Source organism: Trematomus bernacchii, unplaced genomic scaffold (genome assembly GCF_902827165.1).
Source record: "Trematomus bernacchii unplaced genomic scaffold, fTreBer1.1, whole genome shotgun sequence".
NCBI lineage: Eukaryota > Metazoa > Chordata > Actinopteri > Perciformes > Nototheniidae > Trematomus > Trematomus bernacchii.
Genome location: NW_022987695.1, coordinates 64,135 through 87,500, shown reverse-complemented (window position 1 = coordinate 87,500; position 23,366 = coordinate 64,135). Strand labels below are relative to the sequence as shown.

The 23,366-nt window shown below is 38.1% G+C and overlaps 1 protein-coding gene across 1 annotated transcript in view; it reads left to right on the top strand.

Moving 5' to 3' along the window:
• gtf3c2 (general transcription factor IIIC, polypeptide 2, beta) overlaps positions 1-19,649 on the top strand; it is a 45,062-nt gene extending 25,413 nt beyond the window's left edge. The window contains 10 exon segments of the mRNA XM_034138413.1: positions 2,455-2,486; positions 2,597-2,726; positions 3,842-3,986; positions 10,602-10,763; positions 11,799-11,877; positions 12,810-12,938; positions 13,961-14,188; positions 14,920-15,027; positions 17,232-17,276; positions 17,278-19,649. Of these exon segments, the coding sequence (XP_033994304.1) occupies positions 2,455-2,486; positions 2,597-2,726; positions 3,842-3,986; positions 10,602-10,763; positions 11,799-11,877; positions 12,810-12,938; positions 13,961-14,188; positions 14,920-15,027; positions 17,232-17,276; positions 17,278-17,421 (1,202 nt within the window). The 3' untranslated portion in view covers positions 17,422-19,649.
• Positions 19,650-23,366: the final 3,717 nt, after the last annotated feature.

The following is a 23,366-nucleotide window of genomic DNA, read 5'->3' as shown; positions in this document are numbered from 1 at the left end:
CTCCATCAGTCTGCAGTTTGAGGCTTTTTACACTAAGATCATGCTCAGGATTTATGTGTAAAGTTAAAGTGGACCTATCATGCTATATTTGAATAATATAGTGTAGGACCATACCTATATAAGGCATATTTATACTTTTTTTTTTTCAAAATACCAAACAGATCATGCATTTGAGCCATGCCTCATTTTGCTCAATTTGACATTTTTTAGCTCTGTTTTTGTAAGGGCAGATAAGGGCAGAACAGCACCATCTACTGGCCTGGCATATGTACTACAGCGTCTCCAGCGCTTTCGAACGGCAATGGCCGTGGTTGTCTCCTCCTGATTGGTGGAGTTGGCCCATAGCCGTAGCGGCCACACGTCCTGACGTGAGGACAGTGTTCAAATCTGGATCAGTTTTTATCAGATCCGTTGCAGCCCCTTTTTTAGAGATTTGGGTATGGAGGAAAATAGAGAGGGTTGTGTTTTCTGACACTTGGTGAGTTCCCTGGAACACCGGGGACACATATTCATGTAGAAAAGACGTACAAAAGTGCACTTTGCATGATAGGTCCCCTTTAAGCATCGGACAAGCTTTATATGAGGGTGATTAGCAGCGTTAATGTAAAATAATTACTTTTTTGGTCAAAGCACTTCAGATATTCATTGCTATCTGGATGTTAAGAGCATTCCATGGAATATAACAAAAAGTGTATCTCGAGCCGGTTTCTCAAACTTACCTACCCCACCTTTAATGTTATTTATTGCCACTTTAACATCAAATCCTGTGTATGATGCAGGCTAATTACAATCATCACTTATTTCAAACTGTGCAAAAAAATATAGGGCTCAGTTCTGCTGCTGCAGTGATTTCGACATGTTTCCTTACAATTTGTATACTATTAAAACAAGGCAAGCAACGTTTATTAATCCAACACGTTTCAACAGCAAGGCAATCCAAAGTGCCAAAGAAGTAGCAACAATTATAAAATAAAATACATTTCTATAAACAAGTAAAATCTCCAATAAAAGATAAAATACAATAAAAATGTGTTTATAAACATAGGACACTTGTACAAATGTGCACATATAGTTATACAGTAGTTAGAATTAGCTCCACATTTACCAACTGAAGTGATCTATAGCAAATTATAATCCATATCATATATATGTTACTCTCAAATGGTACATTCTGTATATGTAGTACTTTTACTTTTGGTACTATTTTACCTCTAATTGATTATCTAAAATGTTTTTTGTGAAGTTTGGTCCTACATTTCATAGTAATTGGCTTTGAGAAAGTCTTAAAAAGTCCTAAATCTCAGTTCCCTTACCCTTATGAACTCTGTGTTGACATGTTCCCACTGACGGGGTCTACATGTTGGTCTGGGAAAGATATACAAAGATTAGGACTTGATTCAGGACAGGAGTCTCATAAAAGTGTGAGTGTTTTTCTGACGTGAGCTGAAGGAATGTGTGGAGAAGTGAGTTGGGGGGGGGGGGGGGTTGTATTGATCTGAACTCTGTAATCTAAACTGGAGGAGGAGAGGAAGCTAATGATGGGGAACCGTCGGACACCTCTTTTTGTTATTGGATTTTATATCCAGTAAACAGCGGTGATTGTCAGGGCCGGCAGCAGATTGACTTCTAAAGTGGTGCTTAAGTTAACGTGCAGTCATTTCACAACAACATGAGGGGGGGGGGGGGGTTTATCAGCTGCTGCGTCACTTTAATCTGCGTCTCATCATGTTTTTTTGGAATCAGTAAAGTACTTACCTATCTATCTATCTATCTATCTATCTATCTATCTATCTATCTATCTATCTATCTATCTATCTATCTATCTATCTATCTATCTAAAAAGTAGCAGTAGCTGGTATATAGGCTCATACTACAGAAACATATATTATATATTATTATATGTTATTTTTTATGCAGACATTAGGCTTGCTGGTTGTACATTAGTTCCATTCTAGTGAACAAATTATCTCAGGAATGCCTTGGGGGAGTTTCATCAAATTGGCACGAACTGATTCCATGTTCAAGGTAACTGACCACGGCCATACCAAAATTCACAAGCTAATTCCTACATTTTTGAAAGACATGAGAACAACAACTGAGTGCCACATTACGAATGCCGCCTACTATAGACTGTCTGAAAATGTTTGCTGTTTTATTTAAATGAAAATATGCCTATTACGGACACCCTTTCCCTCAGTATCCAAGTGTGGCCCAGCCCGACCCAAAGCACATCTCAGGATGACAGAGTACAGTTTAAACTGATGCTAACAGAAGCTGTAATACTCACTGCGAGCATTTTGAGATGCCAAAATGATCTTTTCACTTTTTGCATTAACGGTGATAAAACAAAAGTTGTATAAAGAAATGCTTCTCTAAATCATTACTACGCTCAATGCATCCTAGTTTTAACCCCAATAAACACTCACTAAATGTGATTTATGTTCTTCTCTGCAGGGAAAGACAGTGAGCAGCTGCCGGTATATAAGGTAGGTTCCTGTATAAAATGCCTGTGTCTCTTCTCCTCTTTCTGTTTAGCTTAGCTCTCCTGCAGTGTTCAGTGTTTCTCTCTCACATTTTGTTCTGGTGTTTTCCGCAGGCAGAAGGAGTTTTAACGCTGAAGCTTGGCTCCTTCAAAGCGCCTCGCCATGAACGGAGCGGACAAGTCCTGTGTATGGATTGGCTGCCCCAAAAACCACACAATATAATTGCTATTGGATTTTACGATGGTATGAATTGATTTCTGGAGATGCTTTTGATCAATCGCTTCAGTGTCTGTAGGAACAAACACTTCCCCTCAGGTTCATCCGGACGCCTCTTTATTATTCCTGTCACTGATGGGGAAGTGATATTTTCTCCTACGAATATCACTCACTACTTGATAATCAATGAAGTCTTTCCTTTAAATACGTTTTGATGTATTTTGCAGGTTAAAATAGATTTTTCTTCTTGCATTTTAAGGAATTATTTGATTACAAGGCATACATAACAAATGTAACACTTAGATACATAAAATAACTTCATAACAATCGAAAAATCAGGAAAAAAAACCCACAAATTGCTAATTATTAGTTAATCAATGGAGTAGTTTCTTTAAAGGGGACCTATCATGCAAAATGCACTTTTGTACGTCTTTTCTACATGAATATGTGTCCCCGGTGTGTCAGGGAACTCACCAAGTGTCAGAAAACACAACCCTCTCTATTTTCCTCCATACCCAAATCTCTAAAAAAGGGGCTGCAACGGATCTGATAAAAACTGATCCAGATTTGAACACTGTCCTGACGTCAGGACGGTGGCGCTACGGCTATTGGGCCAACTCCACCAATCAGGAGGAGACAGACACGGCCATTGCCGTTCGAAAGCGCTGGAGACGCTGTAGTACATATGCCAGGCCTGTAGATGGTGCTGTTCTCACTGAATCTGCCCTTGCAAATCCAGAGCTAAAAAATGTCAAATTGAGCGAAATGAGGCATGGCTAAAATGCATGATGTTTGGTATTTTGAAAAAAAAAAAGTATAAATATGCCTTATATAGGTATGATCCTACACTATATTATTATAATATAGCATGATAGGTCCACTTTAAATTATTAGTTTTATGTATTTCACCGTCTAAGTGATCAATTTCTACAGTGTTTAATCATTACAAACTGTAATTTATTTGGATTTTAGATATTTAATTTGGCAGAATAATAATTTAGAAGAGTTAGGACATGGGAAATGTGACATGCGTTGAATGAGAAAGAATAATCATTTGATGTAGACACAAAATGAGGTAATTTGAGCTAGTATTTTCACATTTTTGTGTAGTTTTGTGTCACATGTTTCCTCTGTTTCTCCAGGGACGGTGGGTCTGTGGGATCTGAACACAAAGTCGGCGCTGTTGCGAGTTCGACAGCCGGATAAGTCGCTCAGCTTGTTGCCGTATCGATGCTTCCTGGCTCACGACCACGCCGTCCGGTCGCTGGCCTTCTGCCCCGCCTCCAGGTAATCACTTTCACATCGAAAATCACCTGTAAGCTGATGCTGCACTCTCGTAATATCACATGAATCTGATGTGCATGTGTGTAACGTACGTAGGGAGTACATGTAAATCAGCGATGAGGGAAAAAGTGGATCAAGAACATCGTTTTTCAGCAAAAATGCCTCACATTGCAACAGCTTCAAACGGATTTGAATTCACAAACACCTCCAAGTGTTATTGGTGGATACGATACGATACGATAATACTTTAATGCTCAGATCAAGTCTGAAATGTGACTTGCATCACAGCAGCTCCATGTGTAACATCAACATGGACACATCGGGACACAATACATGAAAAACAAACAACAAACATTTAACATGACATCACAGAAAAAACAGTTTGCACATGCAGGACAAATCAAGTTCATTTGAATAACCAGTAATTATTCAGTAAATAACCAGTAATAAACCAGTAACCAGTAAACCAGTAATAGTATCTTTTCAGTTTCTTTACCCATTAGTTTGGCAGTTTTATTTACAGCCAATTATAAGGTGTGTTGTTTAAAGCAGTGCTGGTTCGGTAAATCTTGAAAGTAGAGAACTGAGCTGAAGTTTGACAGAAAAGCTCTTGTTCCTTTCTATTACGGCACTAATTCAAAAAGTAGGGTACAAGGCCGGGCGGTCTGCCATGTCCTCTCGAGGCTAACACCGCTCAGATCATCCCTCTCTAGTCAACATCAACTGGCCTTCAGCCTTTCTGAATATTTGAATTTAGATGCTCAATAAAATCTGAAGCTTAGACTTTCAGACTGCAAGCATTATTTATCTGGCTTTAGACCTTCAGAAAACACAGCCAAGGAAATAAAACATTTGCTTGTCTTTTTGAGGTATTTATTCTCCTCCATTGGACTCCTTTGTTTACATAGTGACATCACTGTGTAACACTCCCTCTCCTATTGGCTAGCACACTTGTTTCTGGTAAGTAGACCAAATCGAATGCCTGCAGAGTAGTTTATGGAAGAAAATGTAATCATTAGCTAAAGGTTGGCGTAAGAAAAAATAGGATTGAGGAGGCCCTACTGTATTATGCTTTTTGGGGTTTTCCTTTTGCTGTAGTGTGTTCTTTAGGTTTTTGTGCATGTCATACACATCACTATGTAACACTTGCACTTCTATTGGCTAGCGCTCCAACACATTGTACGTGATAGGCTAAGGGGCGGGACATCTAAGCGGTTGACCAATCACAACAGAGCCGGCCAGCTAACCAATCAGGGCAGACTGGGCTCTGGTTTCAGACAGAGGGTGAAACTCAGGCACAAAATACAAATATGAACCTGACAAATTAGCATAATAGGGCCCCTTTAAGATGTATAAAATAACAAATTAATGTCCAATTTGTACAATTTAAATAAGTATTACTTTAGGTGTCTCCAAGCAGTTATTTAATAAACCTAAATAAATGTTTTGCTAGCCAACGATCAAACCAAAGTACGGGGAAATATTCTGCTTTGATCCAGATCAGCTTAATTTTCCTAATATGAGTACATCCTAAATGGTACAGGTGTAGAGATGAACACTGACCGGCCAATATCTGATAGGTAATGTAAGGTCATAGCTCAGCATTTAATTTAAACCTTCGGAGACGGGGGTTCATCCCTCTCAAAGGATTTATCTGCTCCGTTACTCCGCTGATGAATGTGTAGATGAGGAGAAAGATTTTCATCACCTATGTGTGTCAGCAAAAGTGTTTAAGAAAAATACTGTGCAGAAATTGGCTTTTTATTCAATCCAAAAAATCTGACATTTGCCGGACTGTCATCTTCCTCGGATATTAAGGAGTTTTATTTCCTCTAAACTGCTCAAGTAGTAGAAGTCTGTACTATTCTCCAATATCATCTTTTAAGTTGCTGACAACCCACCTATAACATGATTAATGTTGCTTTTGGTGTCATGTGATTTAAATGCTTTCACACAGTCTCTTCTGCCTTGACATGAATACAGTTTTTGGAGAAATGCTGAGATTACAATTCGGGTAGAAATGCTGAAAAACGACTTCTGAGAAGATCTTTTAAATGTGTATTGATCAGCTTCCAGACTCTGCTGATGCTCGCCCTCGCCTACATGAGTTTAATCTCATATGCCAGAGCCCCCTCTGCAGGAATGATCCCTTTTTTAAAAACGTATAATGAGCCGTCATTTCAACTCCTCTGTCCTCAATCTTCCAGATACAGGTGAAATGTGTTGTTTTCTTCAATTTAATTTTGTATTTTAACGTTTGCAGGCAGAACGTTTTTTTTTATCCACAATATTTTTGCTATTTTGTAAAACAGTTCTTTGTTCTTTTAATTTAATTTCCTTTTTATTCATTTTTTTAATAAATATTGTCCAACACATGAGACTTGGGTAATATCCTGATAGTGAATAAAAAAATAAAGATATGTGTCGGGGTCGGTCAGTAAGTCACAGGGTTATACGACACACCACAACAAAATAAGAAAAAAGCAGAAAGAGAGAAGCACTTTGTTCTCAAAATTCTGACGTTTTCTCAAAATTCTGAGCATAAGATCTGGGTAATATCCAGATAGTGAAAAAATAAAGATATGTGTCGGGAGCGGTCAATAAGTCACAGGATTATGCGACACACCACAACAAAATAAGAAAAAGGCAGAAAGAGAAAAAAGTCGGGATTTCGAAAAAATAAATCTGTAAGAATTTTTTTGGGGGAATTCCACAAAGAAAAGTGTAATTCCAAGAAAAAAAATGCAGAATTCAAACAAAAACAAGTTGGGAATCTGAGAATTAATTTTTTTTAATTCTATAAAGATAAGTCAGAATTCTGAAGGCAACAAATTCAGAAAATCCCAAAGACTTTTGTTCAGATATAAAAAATATATGTGTTGAGGGGGTTCAATAAGTCCCAGGGTTATACGACACACCACAAAAAAATAAGAAAAAAGCAGAATATCCGCTATACCAGTGGAGAAAAAATACATCAAAAAATAACAGGAAACACACAAAACGTGCAGAAAAAACTAATCAATCAGAAATAAACAAACTAATAAAAACAAAGAAATACAAGAAAAACAACAGCATGATGTAAAAATGATTAACACTATTAATCATTTACACTGTTTGTGCTTTACTCATGTGAGTTTCTATTCTCTGAAGGCATGTAGATGTAGAAGGTATTAACCTGAAGGTGAACTCTACATGAATACGAAGATGTTCCTCCAGAGTGAGGACACGCATCACTGCTTTTTAATTACACTGCCATGTTGAACCAGATGAAACCGCCTCTCTCTGTCCCTCTTTTCTCCACCTGAACGCTTTGTCATCTTTTCTCTCTCCACATTCAAACCCCACTGCTTCTCCTCTCAAAGGAATCTGTCTGTATTGATATTGATTGCTCCGTGTGCATTTGTTTTATGGCAGACGCTTCTGTCAGGTGGGATCAATGCGAGGGGAATGATGCATTTCATGTCATTGTTCAGGAGTTGGAATGAATTCACATATTCACTAGAGCAGATATTCGCTTATGTCATTATAACGAAAAAGAAGACAGAAGAAAGGGATTCAAATATAACATAGATCTTGAGACAATCTTACAATGTCTATTTTTTAGCTTTGAAATATCCTTTGAATTATAAAATGTGCCTTTCATGTATTTGTATTTTGAAATGTATTTATATAAGAAAGGACAGTGCACATTAAGTAACATTAGCGCTTGATTCCATAAAGCAAAAGTGACACATTTTGCCATAAAAGCTAAATAGATTTTCATCTGCAGTTGATGGCATTAAACCTATAAGAGCACATAAGCACAGAAAAAAAACACATGAGAGATATAGATATTGGTATTCACCATTAAAAAAATCCTGTTTAGGTTGGACTATAACTTTACCAATCCATTTCTATATTTCTTTCTGATGGAAAATTATGTATTGCTTCCCTAAAAACATGTCTTTAAAGGTCACCTATTATGCAAAATCCACTTTTTCATGTCTCTTCTACATCAACATGTGTCCCCTCTTCTTCATGTCTCTTCTACATCAACATGTGTCCCCTCTTCTCCATGTCTCTTCTACATCAACATGTGTCCCCTCTTCTTCATGTCTCTTCTACATCAACATGTGTCCCCTCTTCTCCATGTCTCTTCTACATCACCATGTGTCCCCTCTTCTTCATGTCTCTTCTACATCAACATGTGTCCCCTCTTCTCCATGTCTCTTCTACATCAACATGTGTCCCCTCTTCTTCATGTCTCTTCTACATCAACATGTGTCCCCTCTTCTTCATGTCTCTTCTACATCAACATGTGTCCCCTCTTCTTCATGTCTCTTCTACATCAACATGTGTCCCCTCTTCTTCATGTCTCTTCTACATCAACATGTGTCCCCTCTTCTTCATGTCTCTTCTACATCACATGTGTCCCCTCTTCTTCATGTCTCTTCTACATCAACATGTGTCCCCTCTTCTTCATGTCTCTTCTACATCAACATGTGTCCCCTCTTCTTCATGTCTCTTCTACATCAACATGTGTCCCCTCTTCTACATCAACATGTGTCCCCTCTTCTCATGTCTCTTCTACATCAACATGTGTCCCCCTCTTCTTCATGTCTCTTCTACATCAACACGTGTCCCCTCTTCTTCATGTCTCTTCTACATCAACACGTGTCCCCTCTTCTTCATTCTCTTCTACATCACCAGTGTCCCCTCTTCTTCATGTCTCTTCTACATCAGCATGTGTCCCCTCTTCTTCATGTCTCTTCTACATCAGCATGTGTCCCCTCTTCTTCATGTCTCTTCTACATCACCATGTGTCCCTCTTCTCCATGTCTCTTCTACATCAACATGTGTCCCCTCTTCTTCATGTCTCTTCTACATCAACACGTGTCCCCTCTTCTTCATGTCTCTTCTACATCACCATGTGTCCCCTCTTCTCCATGTCTCTTCTACATCAACACGTGTCCCCTCTTCTCCATGTCTCTTCTACATCAACCATGTGTCCCCTCTTCTCATGTCTCTTCTACATCAACACGTGTCCCCTCTTCTTCATGTCTCTTCTACATCAACATGGTATCCCCTCTTCTTCATGTCTCTTCTACATCAACATGTGTCCCCTCTTCTTCATGTCTCTTCTACATCAACATGTGTCCCCTCTTCTTCATGTCTCTTCTACATCAACATGTGTCCCCTCGTCTTCATGTCTCTTCTACATCAACATGTGTCCCTCTTCTACATCAACATGTGTCCCCTCTTCTTCATGTCTCTTCTACATCAACATGTGTCCCCTCTTCTTCATGTCTCTTCTACATCAACACGTGTCCCCTCTTCTTCATGTCTCTTCTACATCAACACGTGTCCCCTCTTCTTCATGTCTCTTCTACATCACCATGTGTCCCCTCTTCTTCATGTCTCTTCTACATCAGCATGTGTCCCCTCTTCTTCATGTCTCTTCTACATCACCATGTGTCCCCTCTTCTCCATGTCTCTTCTACATCAACATGTGTCCCCTCTTCTTCATGTCTCTTCTACATCAACACGTGTCCCCTCTTCTTCATGTCTCTTCTACATCACCATGTGTCCCCTCTTCTCCATGTCTCTTCTACATCAACACGTGTCCCCTCTTCTTCATGTCTCTTCTACATCACCATGTGTCCCCTCTTCTCCATGTCTCTTCTACATCAACACGTGTCCCCTCTTCTTCATGTCTCTTCTACATCAACATGTATCCCCTCTTCTTCATGTCTCTTCTACATCAACATGTGTCCCCTCTTCTTCATGTCTCTTCTACATCAACATGTGTCCCCTCTTCTTCATGTCCTCTCTACATCAACATGTGTCCCCTCTTCTTCATGTCTCTTCTACATCAACATGTATCCCCTCTTCTTCATGTCTCTTCTACATCAACATGTGGCCCCTCTTCTTCATGTCTCTTCTACATCAACATGTGGCCCCTCTTCTTCATGTCTCTTCTACATCAACATGTGGCCCCTCTTCTTCATGTCTCTTCTACATCAACATGTGTCCCCTCTTCTTCATGTCTCTTCTACATCAACATGTGGCCCCTCTTCTTCATGTCTCTTCTACATCAACATGTGGCCCCTCTTCTTCATGTCTCTTCTTCATCAACATGTGTCCTCTCTGTGTAAAGAGACTCTGAAAGTTTCAGGAACAAAGATTCTCTCTCTTTTTGTCCTGATCCATTTCTATAAAAACCTGTCTGAAAATGAGCTGATCAGATTTTGGCCACTTTATGTCATAACGATGTTTTGTCTTGTGTAACCATTGGCCAATCACCAACCAAGGTAACCCCCCCCCCCCCACCTTATCACCTGAATCTCCTCCTAGAACACCATTGTGTTCTTTGTAACCAAATATCTCTCAGAGGGGCGTGGGGAGGGGCTCCTTATTTTCATCTAAAGTAACAGACAGATAATCAGCACTTTGGAAACGGGGCTGAAACAGAGGGGATTATGGGATGCTGCAATGATCTGTTTGGTGTTTCAGCCAATCAGAGACAGGTTCTGTATATATCTGAGACCTGTAATATATTGATGAAAAACAGTATAATAGGGGACCTTTAAAATGATTTTATTGAAAACTGACTTGAAACTCTTTCTCCTTTCCCCTCAGACACCTTTTAGTGTCGGCAGGAGAGGACCGCTATCTGAAGACGTGGGATCTGAGGAGGCTCTACAACCCCATCACTGTTCAGAAACGCCACCTCACCACGGAGGTCTGCTGGCCTTTGAACGCACCGGGACTCCTGTTGTCTCAGGAGAACGCGTACGCAGGGTGAGAAAGCATCTCTGTTTCTGTTTGAAAAATCTCACTCGTCACCGGCTTGAGCTTCAATCTCAGGATCCATGTGTTTGTGATCCTCTCCAGAATGGAAGTAGTCATCACATACAGAGCATCAACTAGTTCCTGAACAGTGTCCTTCACATGCTGATATACAAGAGAGGGAGTTACACAGTCACAAGATGGAGGAATAGAAAGCAGTATTCAATGTTTAGTTCAGATTAGCTCCACGTCAGAAATGATCATGCTTGTCATATGTCTATCTCCATAGAGGCTGAATCATCATGTTAATCACATAGCTATCATATGCCTAAAACAGTCCTGATGCTCTTCTAGGTAATCATACATCCTGTCATGCACACAGCTACAGTTGGGATACCTTTGTTATCACGTGTACTCTGATATTGGAAGAGTACATTCAGTATTTTCCCAAAATGTTCTCTACCCGAGATAAGTTATATTACGGGACGTTTGTAAATGCGACAACCTGATTCTATAGCCCTGTTTCAATAAGTGTTGAAGTAGAGAACCTGTATGGAAACTTCGAAATTTGATGAAACATACTTTATATTCGCTTGAGGTGGTTAGAGTTGAACCTCTTAATTAAACAAAATCTCTCGGACTGATTTTAGTCAGAATTCTGAGAAAAAATGTGGATTTCTAAGAATGTTTGGGGGAATTCTAAGCACAAAAATTGGGATACTGAGAAAAAAAAATCATAATTCTATGGAAAATTTTCAGAAATCTGAGAAAAAAGTTTGAATTCTGAGGAAAGAAATCTGAAATTCTCCAAACTCCAAAGAAAAAAATCACCTTCGTTCAGATACAAAAAATTCTCTTCTGTACATTTGCTTATCTTATTCTTTTGCACATTATAAAAGTGGCAGCATGTCTGACTAAAGCTCCCTATGACCATCAAGTTGAATTTACTTTAAAATCGGTTTGCTTCCGTGAAAGAGGGTCAAACTTAGATTTAAACTGTCTTTCATTTCATGCTTAATTGTTTTGCTTTTTTTTTTTTGTATCCAGTTACTTTTCGCAGGGGGTGCATTTCTTCGACCATCAGATGCGCTCTGTCTTTGCTATTCCCCGGACCGGCACTCTGTGGGTAAGTGTGTTTTTAATCAGCCATGGAGAACAACGAAGAGGAATATATATCTAACACTCATATCTCATAAGTAGATACTTTCAACGCTTCTGCCCATTCACTTTGAATGGGGTGACGTCACGTTTCGCCGAACTGCATTGTGGGAGCGAAGCGTAGATTTGCTCGCGGCGAAAGTTGAGCAATGTTCAACTTTTGAAGCTTCGGCGGAAGCGTCAGCCAATCGAATCATATGCCAGTACAAGCTCTAGCCAATCAAACCGCGTGCTTGTGTGTCCGGGGCGGGAGATTCATGTGATTGGTTGTTGGTCGAGTTTCAGCCCCCCCCCGCCGGCAAGCGACAACGCACGCCGCCGTGTGGACAGGCCGTTAGAGTGAAGCATACTTGGTTTTTAATTACTCTCACTACTTTTTGAAATGCCCTAATTTTAGAAACCAATGTTTTCACAAGATATTATACCCTTAATAATATATTATGCTACATTAAACTGTTAAAAAAGCATCATTTATCAACAAAACAAGACTGTAATTCAAGAGTGAAACAGCAAAGACTGTATCTTAATGGTTCAAATTGCACACTTTATGTAAATAATATCCTGCATATATTTTGTTATCAGAAAATTGGCCCTTCAATAGTGTTTTTTTTTTACATGTCAGACAGTGTATAGATTTGTTATCTTCCCGGTCATCTGTATATTTTCTGAACTTTCTAATGCTGGTTTATTTCTAGTCTATTTTGAGATGTTTATATTTTAGAATTGTTTATTTCACCCTGAGTAAAATCTTTGTCTGTATCATCTCTTTTGTTTCACCCTGTGTAAGAATACATACGATTTGAAGAGTTTTAATTGGTTATTATGTGCAATGCCTTGTTTTTTTCCCAAATTGGGAATAATAAAATACATCTTATCTTCTTTGTCTTTTTGCTGTTGCAGTCCTTATCCTACACGGAGTGGATGAACATCGTGATGACAGCAGACAGTGTGGGAGAGGTGATCCTCTTCCTGTTACCTCCTCTCAGCATCACGACGACATACGTCAAGCGCACTTTAGAGAGACGCTTTGTAAGTATTCTTTTTGATTATTTTATTCAGTTTTTGTATTTTTTCTTTGTGGATTTGATTATTTTTTCCCTCAGATAGGAATTATTTTTGGTCTACTCTGATATTATGTTGCTGACAAAATGTCAATTTGTTGTGAATTTGCACTATTGTATTTGCTATATAGTTGTGTGAGAATGACATATTTTTACAAGCCAACTCGGAAGATAGCATCGCAAGGGCTTCATCGACAAGAAGTAAATGGGATTTTTATGTTGGATTTCGTGTGGCAAACACACTTTTATGATACTTACACGTTTTGTTCAGCAGGATAATCTCCACATATTTACATTGCTATACCATTTTTGAAGTAAAAAGCTGGCGTGAGGCGATAAAGGAACTACAGCACGGTCACATGACTTCACGTGGCCACCGCTAAGCTAAAGGCAGCTAATGTTGGGCTATAAAAGAACTACAGCACGGTCACATGACTTCACATGGCCACCGCTAAGCTAAAGGCGGCTAATGTTGGGCTATAAAGGAACTACAGCACGGTCACATGACTTCACGTCACCACCGCTAAGCTAAAGGCGGCTAATGTTGTGCTATAAAGGAACTACAGCACGGTCACATGACTTCACGTCACCACCGCTAAGCTAAAGGTGGCTAATGTTGGTCTATAAAGGAACTACAGCACGGTCACATGACTTCACGTCATCACCGCTAAGCTAAAGGAGGCTAATGTTGGGCGTGATGACGTCTAGTCGTCTCATTTAGTCACTTGTTAGCAACTGCTGTTTTTAAATTCACCAGTGATGTATTTACTGACGTATTTTATGTCCTAGAACAAAAAAATCTATTCACCCTGTGTCAACCACATACCTTATGTAAGGCGTCTAACTAAAAGCACATTTAAAAACCATCGACTTCAAGATAAGGGAATCATAAGTGGTAAAATGCTAACTAATTTCCAGGTTTTGGGACTCATTCCTTCACCACTCTATTTGCCTTTACGTTAACGTGTTCCCCTCCCTGTGTGTCTTCAGCCGCTTTACATCACATCTCTGGAGCCTCATGATACGACGACAGAAGAAAATCCACAGCTGGAAGAAGTGGAGGAAGATGGAGATGCTGTTGAAGCGTCTGAAGGAGGGAATGAGAACAATAATGTAAACGGAGGAAGTGTTGAAAATGATGAAAGTCTTTCTCCTCGCGTCCAGACGTACAAAGATGCTGAGAAGAGATTCTCCCTCCACCTTAAAGACATCAACACGGTGAGTAGGTTCAAAAGGCAACAGATATCAGTCATTATAATCAAGGAAATTACATTGGGAAGAAACCTATAGGTTAATAAAAGACCAAATAAAAGATTCCTCATATTTTGAAAGCTGTCAGGCACTTGAAGCAATGCCTGGATAGTTTTTAATCCTTATTGACTTACTGTTTCTTATCATGATTTTGCTAATTTAGACTGTATTTTAGCCAACATTTAAAGAGTACTTTAACAAGTTGGGCTGCACAATTTGGAAAAATAGATAATTGTGATTATTTTGATGAAGGATTGATTTTTGCATCATCATTTTTCTCAGTAACATTGAAAATATAAATGAAATTGAACATAGTGTCTTTTATTTAGGTCTGTAGAATAAGATTTGTAGGCCGGGATATCTTTGAGCCGCCACAATACTTCATTCAAAACGTTAATTTAATACATATTTATCCTTTAAAGAGGCTGTTAGCAACATTTTAACATTAAAACGTCTGAAAACGTAAGGCATTGTTTAATAAGAGGTGATGTGATTGGTGCAAAGCTAATAGGTTAGTTAGCTCCGGTTAAAAAATATTTCTACAAAACAAATGTTTCAGAGGTTTAGAAACATTTGATTTACTGGTTTAGCCTTTAGTGCCATTTCATCTAAATATTATACTGTATTTATTTATTTTAAACTCACACACATTGCACATGTTACACTATCATGATGAGAAACTATATCCCTGCCTTTAGGAAACCTTTGCAGGAAGTGATAAGGGAGATTTGTGGAAACACATGAAAAACACGGAGTTGAAGATGAAGCTGACCTTGGATGAGATGCCATTGGCTTCAGTACACAAGGTAACACACACACACACACACACATACACACACACACACACACACACACACACACACACACACACACACACACACACACACATATACACACACACACACACACACACACACACACACACACACACACACATATACACACACACATACACACACACACACAAAAAGCTTTTTAATCAATGTTAAGCTATCTTTGGCTCTTTACTTGTAACAATGCAAATGTCCCCTCTGTAGGACAAATAAAGGTGCTCTGATTCTGACAAAAAAACACACACCCACACACACACACACACCCACACACACATACACACACACATACACACACACACACACACACACACACACACATTAAAAGCTTTTTAATCAATGTTAAGCTATCTTTGGCTCTTTACTTGTAACAATGCAAATGTCCCCTCTGTAGGACAAATAAAGGTGTTCTGACACACACACACACACACACACACACACACACATTCATTGTGTCATTTCTACTATTTCTTTAATATTTTGATGCATGCTTCTTAATTAATATCAAGCTATCTTTGGCTCGTTACTTGCTGTAAAAATTTAACAATTCCCCTCTGTAGGACGAATAAAGTTATCTGATTCTGACACACACACACACACACACACACACACACACACACACACAGAGTGCAGGTTTTGTCAGACTCCTGCTGCAACACGACGTGAAGAAGGAGGGAAGATAAACGGTAGAATGAAAGAGAAAAGGAGGTGATGGGCAGAAGAAAAGCCCCTTCCTCCTCTGATGGGCAGCTATAAAGACGGGCTGAATGTAATGATGTGTAAAATGAGAAAAATGTCACCCTCGGTGGAAGGAGGGCGGGGGAGATGGAGAGCAGCCGTTTGAGGATTTGATGTGTTTAATTTTAAGAGGGGGCAGAGTGGAGAGTGTCGCCTTGCCCTCTGGGATGAGATGATGGACGGGCACTTCATGGGAAAAAAAATAAAATGTCTCTAGGTTAGTGACTGGCTTTTTTAGTCTAAATGGGATAAATGGATTAGAAAGAGGAAGAGACTGACTCAGGAAAATAAAAGAATAGTCACACCAGGAGGATTTATGGTGGTAAAGAGGCGGATAGATGAGCGTCGGTAAAGAAAGGAAGGAGGTGGCAGTGATATTGACTCACTGAGAGTCATTCAGGGAAGAGTGGATTCCTCTTGAATACAAGTATTGTTAGCTTTTAATAACAATAACTCAAGGAGAAGAAAAAGTAGTTATCAAGATAAATAAGTCTCGGAGAGCTGACGTGATTTGTTGAGGTTCCTCAGGGATCAATACTTGGTCCTCTGCTATTCAGCGTGTAGACGTTAACTCAATGTGACAAACACTAAACACAGTGAAATCTGTCCCTGTCCTTGAGACTTAAACTTCCTCTCCTGCCATTGATTGAACCTCGAAAGACTCTTTAAAAAGATATCGTTTCATGAAAAGTTAGACATCTAAGACATTTTAAGGCATGAAGGGGTTTTCTTTATCGTAAAACTTCTAAATATAAATCTACATGTTTGTTTTGTTTAGTATGCACGTATCTATGAATAAACAAAGAAGTATTACAAAAACTAAAACTTAACATGGCTTTAATCACATTTTGTCGCAAAAACCTATTTGTTTTTGGGTTAGGTTTCTGAAACAATGGTCTGAACGTTTTTTTTTTTTTTTTTTTTTTTTTTCTCCTCTGATATCCCTTGCTTTGAAGTAGAGTTGTGCAAATAAAAGCCTCATCCTGCAAGGGATTGGTTCAAAAGGTAGTGTATGCAACTCAGCCAACACAACGAGTTGATACCAAAAGCAGTTTATAACAAAGCATTTGAGCTCCACAGCGGAAGCACGCTTTTTTAAAACACCTTTACTCGCATAGAGTAGAAGTGAATGAGAGTTAATGTTGCACATGTGTGACAGGTATTATGCACATTCAAACATTTGAACAACCATGTCAGCAGCTTGCCAACAGATTTGGACGTACTGTGTGTACGACTGAATTAATGCGACACAAATTAAGACCTTTTTGAACATTAAAGCATGGAAACCGGTCACAGTAGAGGCACAACATACAACTATGAACCTGAAAATATGTCAGAATATGTCCTTTTCGTTTTTTTCAAAGTGTTATTGACCTCTCATGAGCTGCTGCAGATATTCTAAGCACAGAAACTGTTTTTAATTACCTTCCTATGTTCTTCAGGTGCGTTTCAACCCCAACTTGTGCTGCCACACCTGGCTGGTGTCGGGGGGGGCAGGCGGGGCTGGTGAGAATAATCTGTCTGCGGTCGATGATCTGCTCCCAGTCCAAGAAGATCATAAGTGAGAAACAGACTCAGTTTAACAAACTACAGAAGGAGGCGGACGTCCACTCCGAGAAAGAGGATCTATAGCAGGATCAGAAGGTGGAGCACAAACACACACAGGCCTGCAAAAAGTAGTCTTTTTAAATAGTAATAGTTTATCAGAACATACTGTTTAGACTTTCTTTTTTTCTACTGGGTTTACATTCAAGAGTCTAAAGGCAAGAGAGGGGATCAAATGAATGATTGATTTTGCAGGTTTTGGGTCATTTTTCAACAAGAGCAGCTCAATACACTCTGTTTTTAAAATGTCTCCATGTTATTGGAGAACACATGTAAGAGTTTCATCCTGATACCTCACCACCTCCACACTAAAACGTGTTAGCACTGAACTACACAGCTCTTTACTTCCCAACAAATGTCTCATAGGCATAATTTTTCGACAGCAGATTATAATCAACGTGACACTTTATTCTCTTCAAAGAAGTTTGAGCAGCGGGGAGTATAAGCACTTTGCTTATTACGCATGAAATGAACATTTTCCACATTAAAATCATTGATTCCATGGTAGGTTTTTGAAGTTGCTCCAGTTTCTTTTATCTGACATACAAATTGCAAATATGCCTTCGAAAGTAATAATATCAGCTTCATAAAGTCAACTACTCTCAGGAAAAGTAGTACATATCTGCAGCTTTTCTAAAATAATAATAACAACTCAAATGTCTTGTTTTTGTTGTCCTCCACGACAGTGATAAAGTATGTGGTTTCAGGATCAACTGACTTTCTGTTTGTTCTTAAAATGCTCAAAATACCAACAAAATGCGACTTATTGTTTGCACTTCAGTCGGTATAATACAAAGCAGACATTCATCATTAGTATTCTGTATTTAGTGCAGAAATGAAATCAAAAGTGTGTGTATTCACAAATTGAATGAAAGGCTGAGGTGCAAACTGTGAGCAACTGGAACTTAAAAACCTTCAGGCTTCTTCTCTTTGTTTCTTAAATTATTTTATTTTAGCAGAGATTTCAGACATTCCACTGCAGTTTTTGTTAATTTGTGTTATTAACGAGAACTGCAGCAACAAGGACTGCGATATTGTTCTTTAATTTGTTGTCACGTTGTTATCCAAAGCCAACGATCAACACATGTTTTGGTTCCAGAGTTTCTTCACAACATGCTACTTGTTTTTTTCCTCACAGTTAACGAGACACTTTCTGATTTTGTCCCCAAACTCTCCTCCAACTTCCCTGTTGAAGAATTGTAAGTTTAAAGGAATCGTTCACATAAAAGTGAAATGTAGTAATCACCTCCTTAGGCTCTTAATGGACCCAGATGTCTTTTATTGTTTAGGAGACTCCCAGATAATGAAAACATCAACAAACAAGGATATACATTTTCTGAAAAACCTATTGTGCAATAGTTAGTGTCTTGTATCCAATCGAGGAATCATGGAAATCGAAAAATATCTATTTTTGCTAAACTGCTGCTTAGTAAAGGAATCTGTTGTCCAATTGAGCAATTGGTCCAATTTGATTACCTTTTTTTGCTGCCTTTTATTCAAATTATATAAAAATTGCAGTTTGCACTGACATCATTTCATTTCCCAGGGGCTCCACTCTCCTAAACACCATTTGATTAAACCAAAAAACATACAAACCTGGGGCTATAACGAGCCTAGAGAGGTGAATACTATATTATTGTTTTGGCCAAACTGTCCCTTCAAACTCATTTTTGCTGCTCCATTTGCTAATAATCTTTTCTATTATATCAAGAACCATTTAGGCTTGAGGGGAAATACTTGAACTTTTTTATTGCAACTCTGAATGTAATGTTTCTAAATGACAATTTTTAGGTATACTTTTCATTGTGTCTTTCTTCACTTGTCAAACTTATTTCACGCCGTTGTTTTTCTGATGAAGGTTTTGTTATTTTTTTAAACGAGAGACGCTGCTGTATTGTGACATTGCCTAATTTATTTTTCAGTGTTGTCTACAAAACAAATTGTTATTTGTTACACAGCTGTCTCTTTTTTAGAGGTTGTCATATTAAGTTGAAAAGGTTTATGTTTTTCAAATGATTCACAGATCTCATTGACAGTTTCAGAATGAAGTTTAAACACCATGATAATACTGTCAGTCATAAAAGAAGTTTGTGACTGACAGTATTATTAAGTTGTAAATCTTATCATAAAATCATCAAAATGTACAGCCGCATTTGTTGTCTTGCTATCTTTGAAATGTTTAAATAATACATGTTTTTGTAATAAAAATATATATTGTATACATAGTAAATAAAGTTGAAGTTCGGGGAATCTTATCACGAGGTCTTTTTAAAGCTGTTCTTGGGCTCAGAAGAATAATACTTTTAAATAAAAAACGATATAGTAAAACAAAAGTTTGCGTATAAAATGAAAGGTCACATACAATGCTCCTTTTCAGGTTCAAGCTTGTATTAAGGATTTCTAACAGAACATGTTTACATGCTAATGTTCAATAATGTATTTATCTCATGCTTACCCGATTCACCCTTTTTCTGAAATGCTTCACTGTCTCTTTAAGACCCCCTCCCCAAAAAAGCACATTCTACACTGATTGATTTGCAAGATATAAATAATGTGCATTTTACAACTTTAAGAAACTAATGATTTTAGATGAGGGCTTTTCAACTGTACTGTGAACCTGATTTAGCTCCAAAAAATGATATGCTAATTAAAAGATGCCTATTTCCTAATGTTAGTCAATGAGAAAACGTTTTTATGGGCCCAATGGTATAATATGACTGACATGGAAGTTGTAGTATCAACGTTTGGCCACTAAGAACATTTGATTTAATGCCCAACACACTTTTTGGGGGTTCGTCCGGGATACTCTGTTGTTTTCTGACCTACAGGCAGACCTCCAAATATGATGCTTGGTAGGCCCTCCAAATGATCGTTTGTTTTATATTATTTCCCCTTATAAGATACATTTAAGTCAATAGGCGCGTTCACACCGGAGTACTTTTCCCAGGAATAGTTTGGATAGTTCCTGGGATTTTGCGTTAACACCAAAAAGATCTGGAACTAGAACCTTTTCCCCCCTTTTTCAGTCCCTGCTAGAGAGCAGGGACTTTCCTGGGAGGAAAAGGTTCCAAGTTCCACTGTTTGGCGACTAAGAACATTTAATATAATGCCCAACACACTTTTTGGGAGTAGGCCCTCCAAATGATCGTTTGTTTTATATTATTTCCCCTTATAAGATACATTTAAGTCAATGGACCTTTCCAAAATAATCCAGCCTCTTTGCATCATCTGCAATCTTTTATTTCACTTTACAAAAAAACTCTTGCCACACATAAAAATGAAATATCAAACATCACAGATGTGACATGTGGATTTATGCAATATATCACCATTACACATAGACAAATAGGACCGATTGTACAAGAGAGATAGATGTATTTACACTTGTATACACAAAATCATACACAGAAAATACACAATATTTGACATATTTACAACATTCATAATTGTCACGGACAGCAACGGCACAATACAAAGCATTCTCAAACAGTAGACTTCCATAGTGAACAAACTGGTTTTCTGAAATGAACTTTAAAGAAAGATTTAAGTGGAGAAATTCAATGTGCATGTATATCAAAATCACTACAGTTAAAATGCATTGGTCTTTATTTCTTTCACTTTCTTTTAACTCAGCTGTTGGGTCCATATATATTCTCATGTTGCATTATTTCAAAAGGAAAATGTATTTAAATATACAGGATCTCCTTAAAAAGACATGTTTTTTTTTACTTTGATTAATCCTCCGCATGGTACATCAACATATTCTGATTGGCAGTTGAACGAGAAACGTTTTACTGTACAGGATATTGAATAACAGTTAACAACCATGCAAGTATTTGGGTCTGAATGGGCGTTTAAAATATACAAGTGTCCTTTCTTTGAGAGCAACGAACAACATCAACACTTTTAAAGTAGCTGCGAAACATAACTGGCTTGTTGGCTGTTCTTATGGCTGCAATCATCTAAATTATTCTACGTCCGAAATATGAATTCATACCGACTGAAACTGGCTGTTTTTTTCATGGTCCCCAGAAACTCTGATGATGTTAACGACACCATTAAAGTGACGCCTGACTCCACCATCAGCTTAATGTCGATGTCTTTAAATCTAAAGGGCAGTACGCTATTGATTCAGCCTAATCATGCTCCCCAGAGGATGAACCATTTATGTTTATTATATAACATCTCCTCCCTCCGGTCATTGAGTAATTGGAATAATCGGAAAGCTTGACGGAGTGTTTAAATGAGAGATTTAGGGTAAGGAGTTATATGAGAAAGGATAGTTTGAGGTATATTTTGGATGTCTTAGTTTGAGCAAGAAAAATGCACTAAGTAGAGTGTAGATCTACAACAATAGACCCCCCTCCCTCCATCTGTTACCATTGGATCTTTGTATTTGAAAATCTTGAGCGCTTATAAAGGCATATTTAAGGCTCATTTTACTCCTGTTGCCTTTTTGAGCTTTTATTTTGAAAATCTTGAGCACTCATGAAAGTGGAATTAAGCTCCCCTTGCCTTTTGGGGCTTTTATTTTGAAAATATTGACCGCTCATTATAGCTTTTTAAGCTCTTGTTGCCTTAGGGGCTTTTATTTTGAAAATCTTCAGCGTTTATAAAGGCATATTTAAGCTCCTGTTGCTTTGCAGCTTTTATTTTGAAAATCTTGACCGCTCAATATAGCTTATTTAAGCACCTGTAGCTATTGGAGCTTTTATTTTGAAAATCTTGAGCGCTTTAAAAGGCATATTTAAGGCTTATTGAAATGCCTATTGCCTATTAGGGGCTTTTACAGTATTTTGAAAACGTAAAGCGCTCATAATGGCTTGTTGAAGCCCCGGTTGCCTTTGGGGGCTTTTATTTTGAAAATCTTGACCACTCATTAAAGCTTATTTAAGCACCTGTAGCTATTGGATCTTTTATTTTGGAAAATCTTGAGCACTCATGAAGGCTGAATTAAGCTCCCCTTGCCTTTCAGGGCTTTTATTTTGAAAATCCAGACACTTACCTAACAGTCCCCTCTATAAATTGATCCAAAAATGATGCAACACAAACAAATTGACAAGAAACAAGCACAAAAACAGCCCTTAATGAGTTAATTGTGAAGGCTGTTGGTGTTTTAAGAAACAATCAATACTCATAACATTTTCATTTAATTTTGCTCAATTTTGCTGAAATGGACTCTACTCTTCTTTGGCTTGATGTGATATAACTAAACAAAGTACAATACTGTAGAGAAATTGGTCAAGTCAACATTTAGCTGATTATTAGATATAATACAGACATGTGTAGTCAGCAGTGTGATGTTTAAAGGGAGGAACAGTGAAGTCAGTTTACTGTTGGTATTAAGACCAGAGTGAGGTTAGAGCTGGAGGTGAAATGGGAAATAAAGCTGTTATTAATGATGTGATAATTTGCATACGGTTTCAGAACGGACTTCTAATTCGATAAAGCAAAGTTCTATACACTTGTTTGCCATAAATACATCTATTTCAGCCATGTTTTGTAAAAAATGACATGTTTTAACGAACCCTTTTGTGAAATACTTCAGAATATCGTTAGGAATGTAATTGGAAATGTGGTCGACGTAAGCGCTACTGAAGTAAGGAGTATGACAAAACAGCCCTAAAAAGATATGTATTATTTTTTAATTCCATTCATTTGTAAGACACTACAGGGAGATATGGTTTGAATGGAGTTTGGTTTTGTGACATTGCAAATGACGCCATCATGAAAGCAAAGTTGCCTAAACTCTTAAAATGGACCAATGCATGATAAAAAACATCCTGTAGTGTCTCGCCTTAATGGAATAATGTGTGGTTGTAATTAACAGAGGTGGGAAGTAGTGGAGTACAAATACTTCGTTACTGTACTTAAGTACATGTTTCTGGTATCAGTACTTTACTCCACTACTTATTTTTCTGACGACTTTTTACTTTGACTTCTTACATTTTGAACACTAATACCTGTACTTT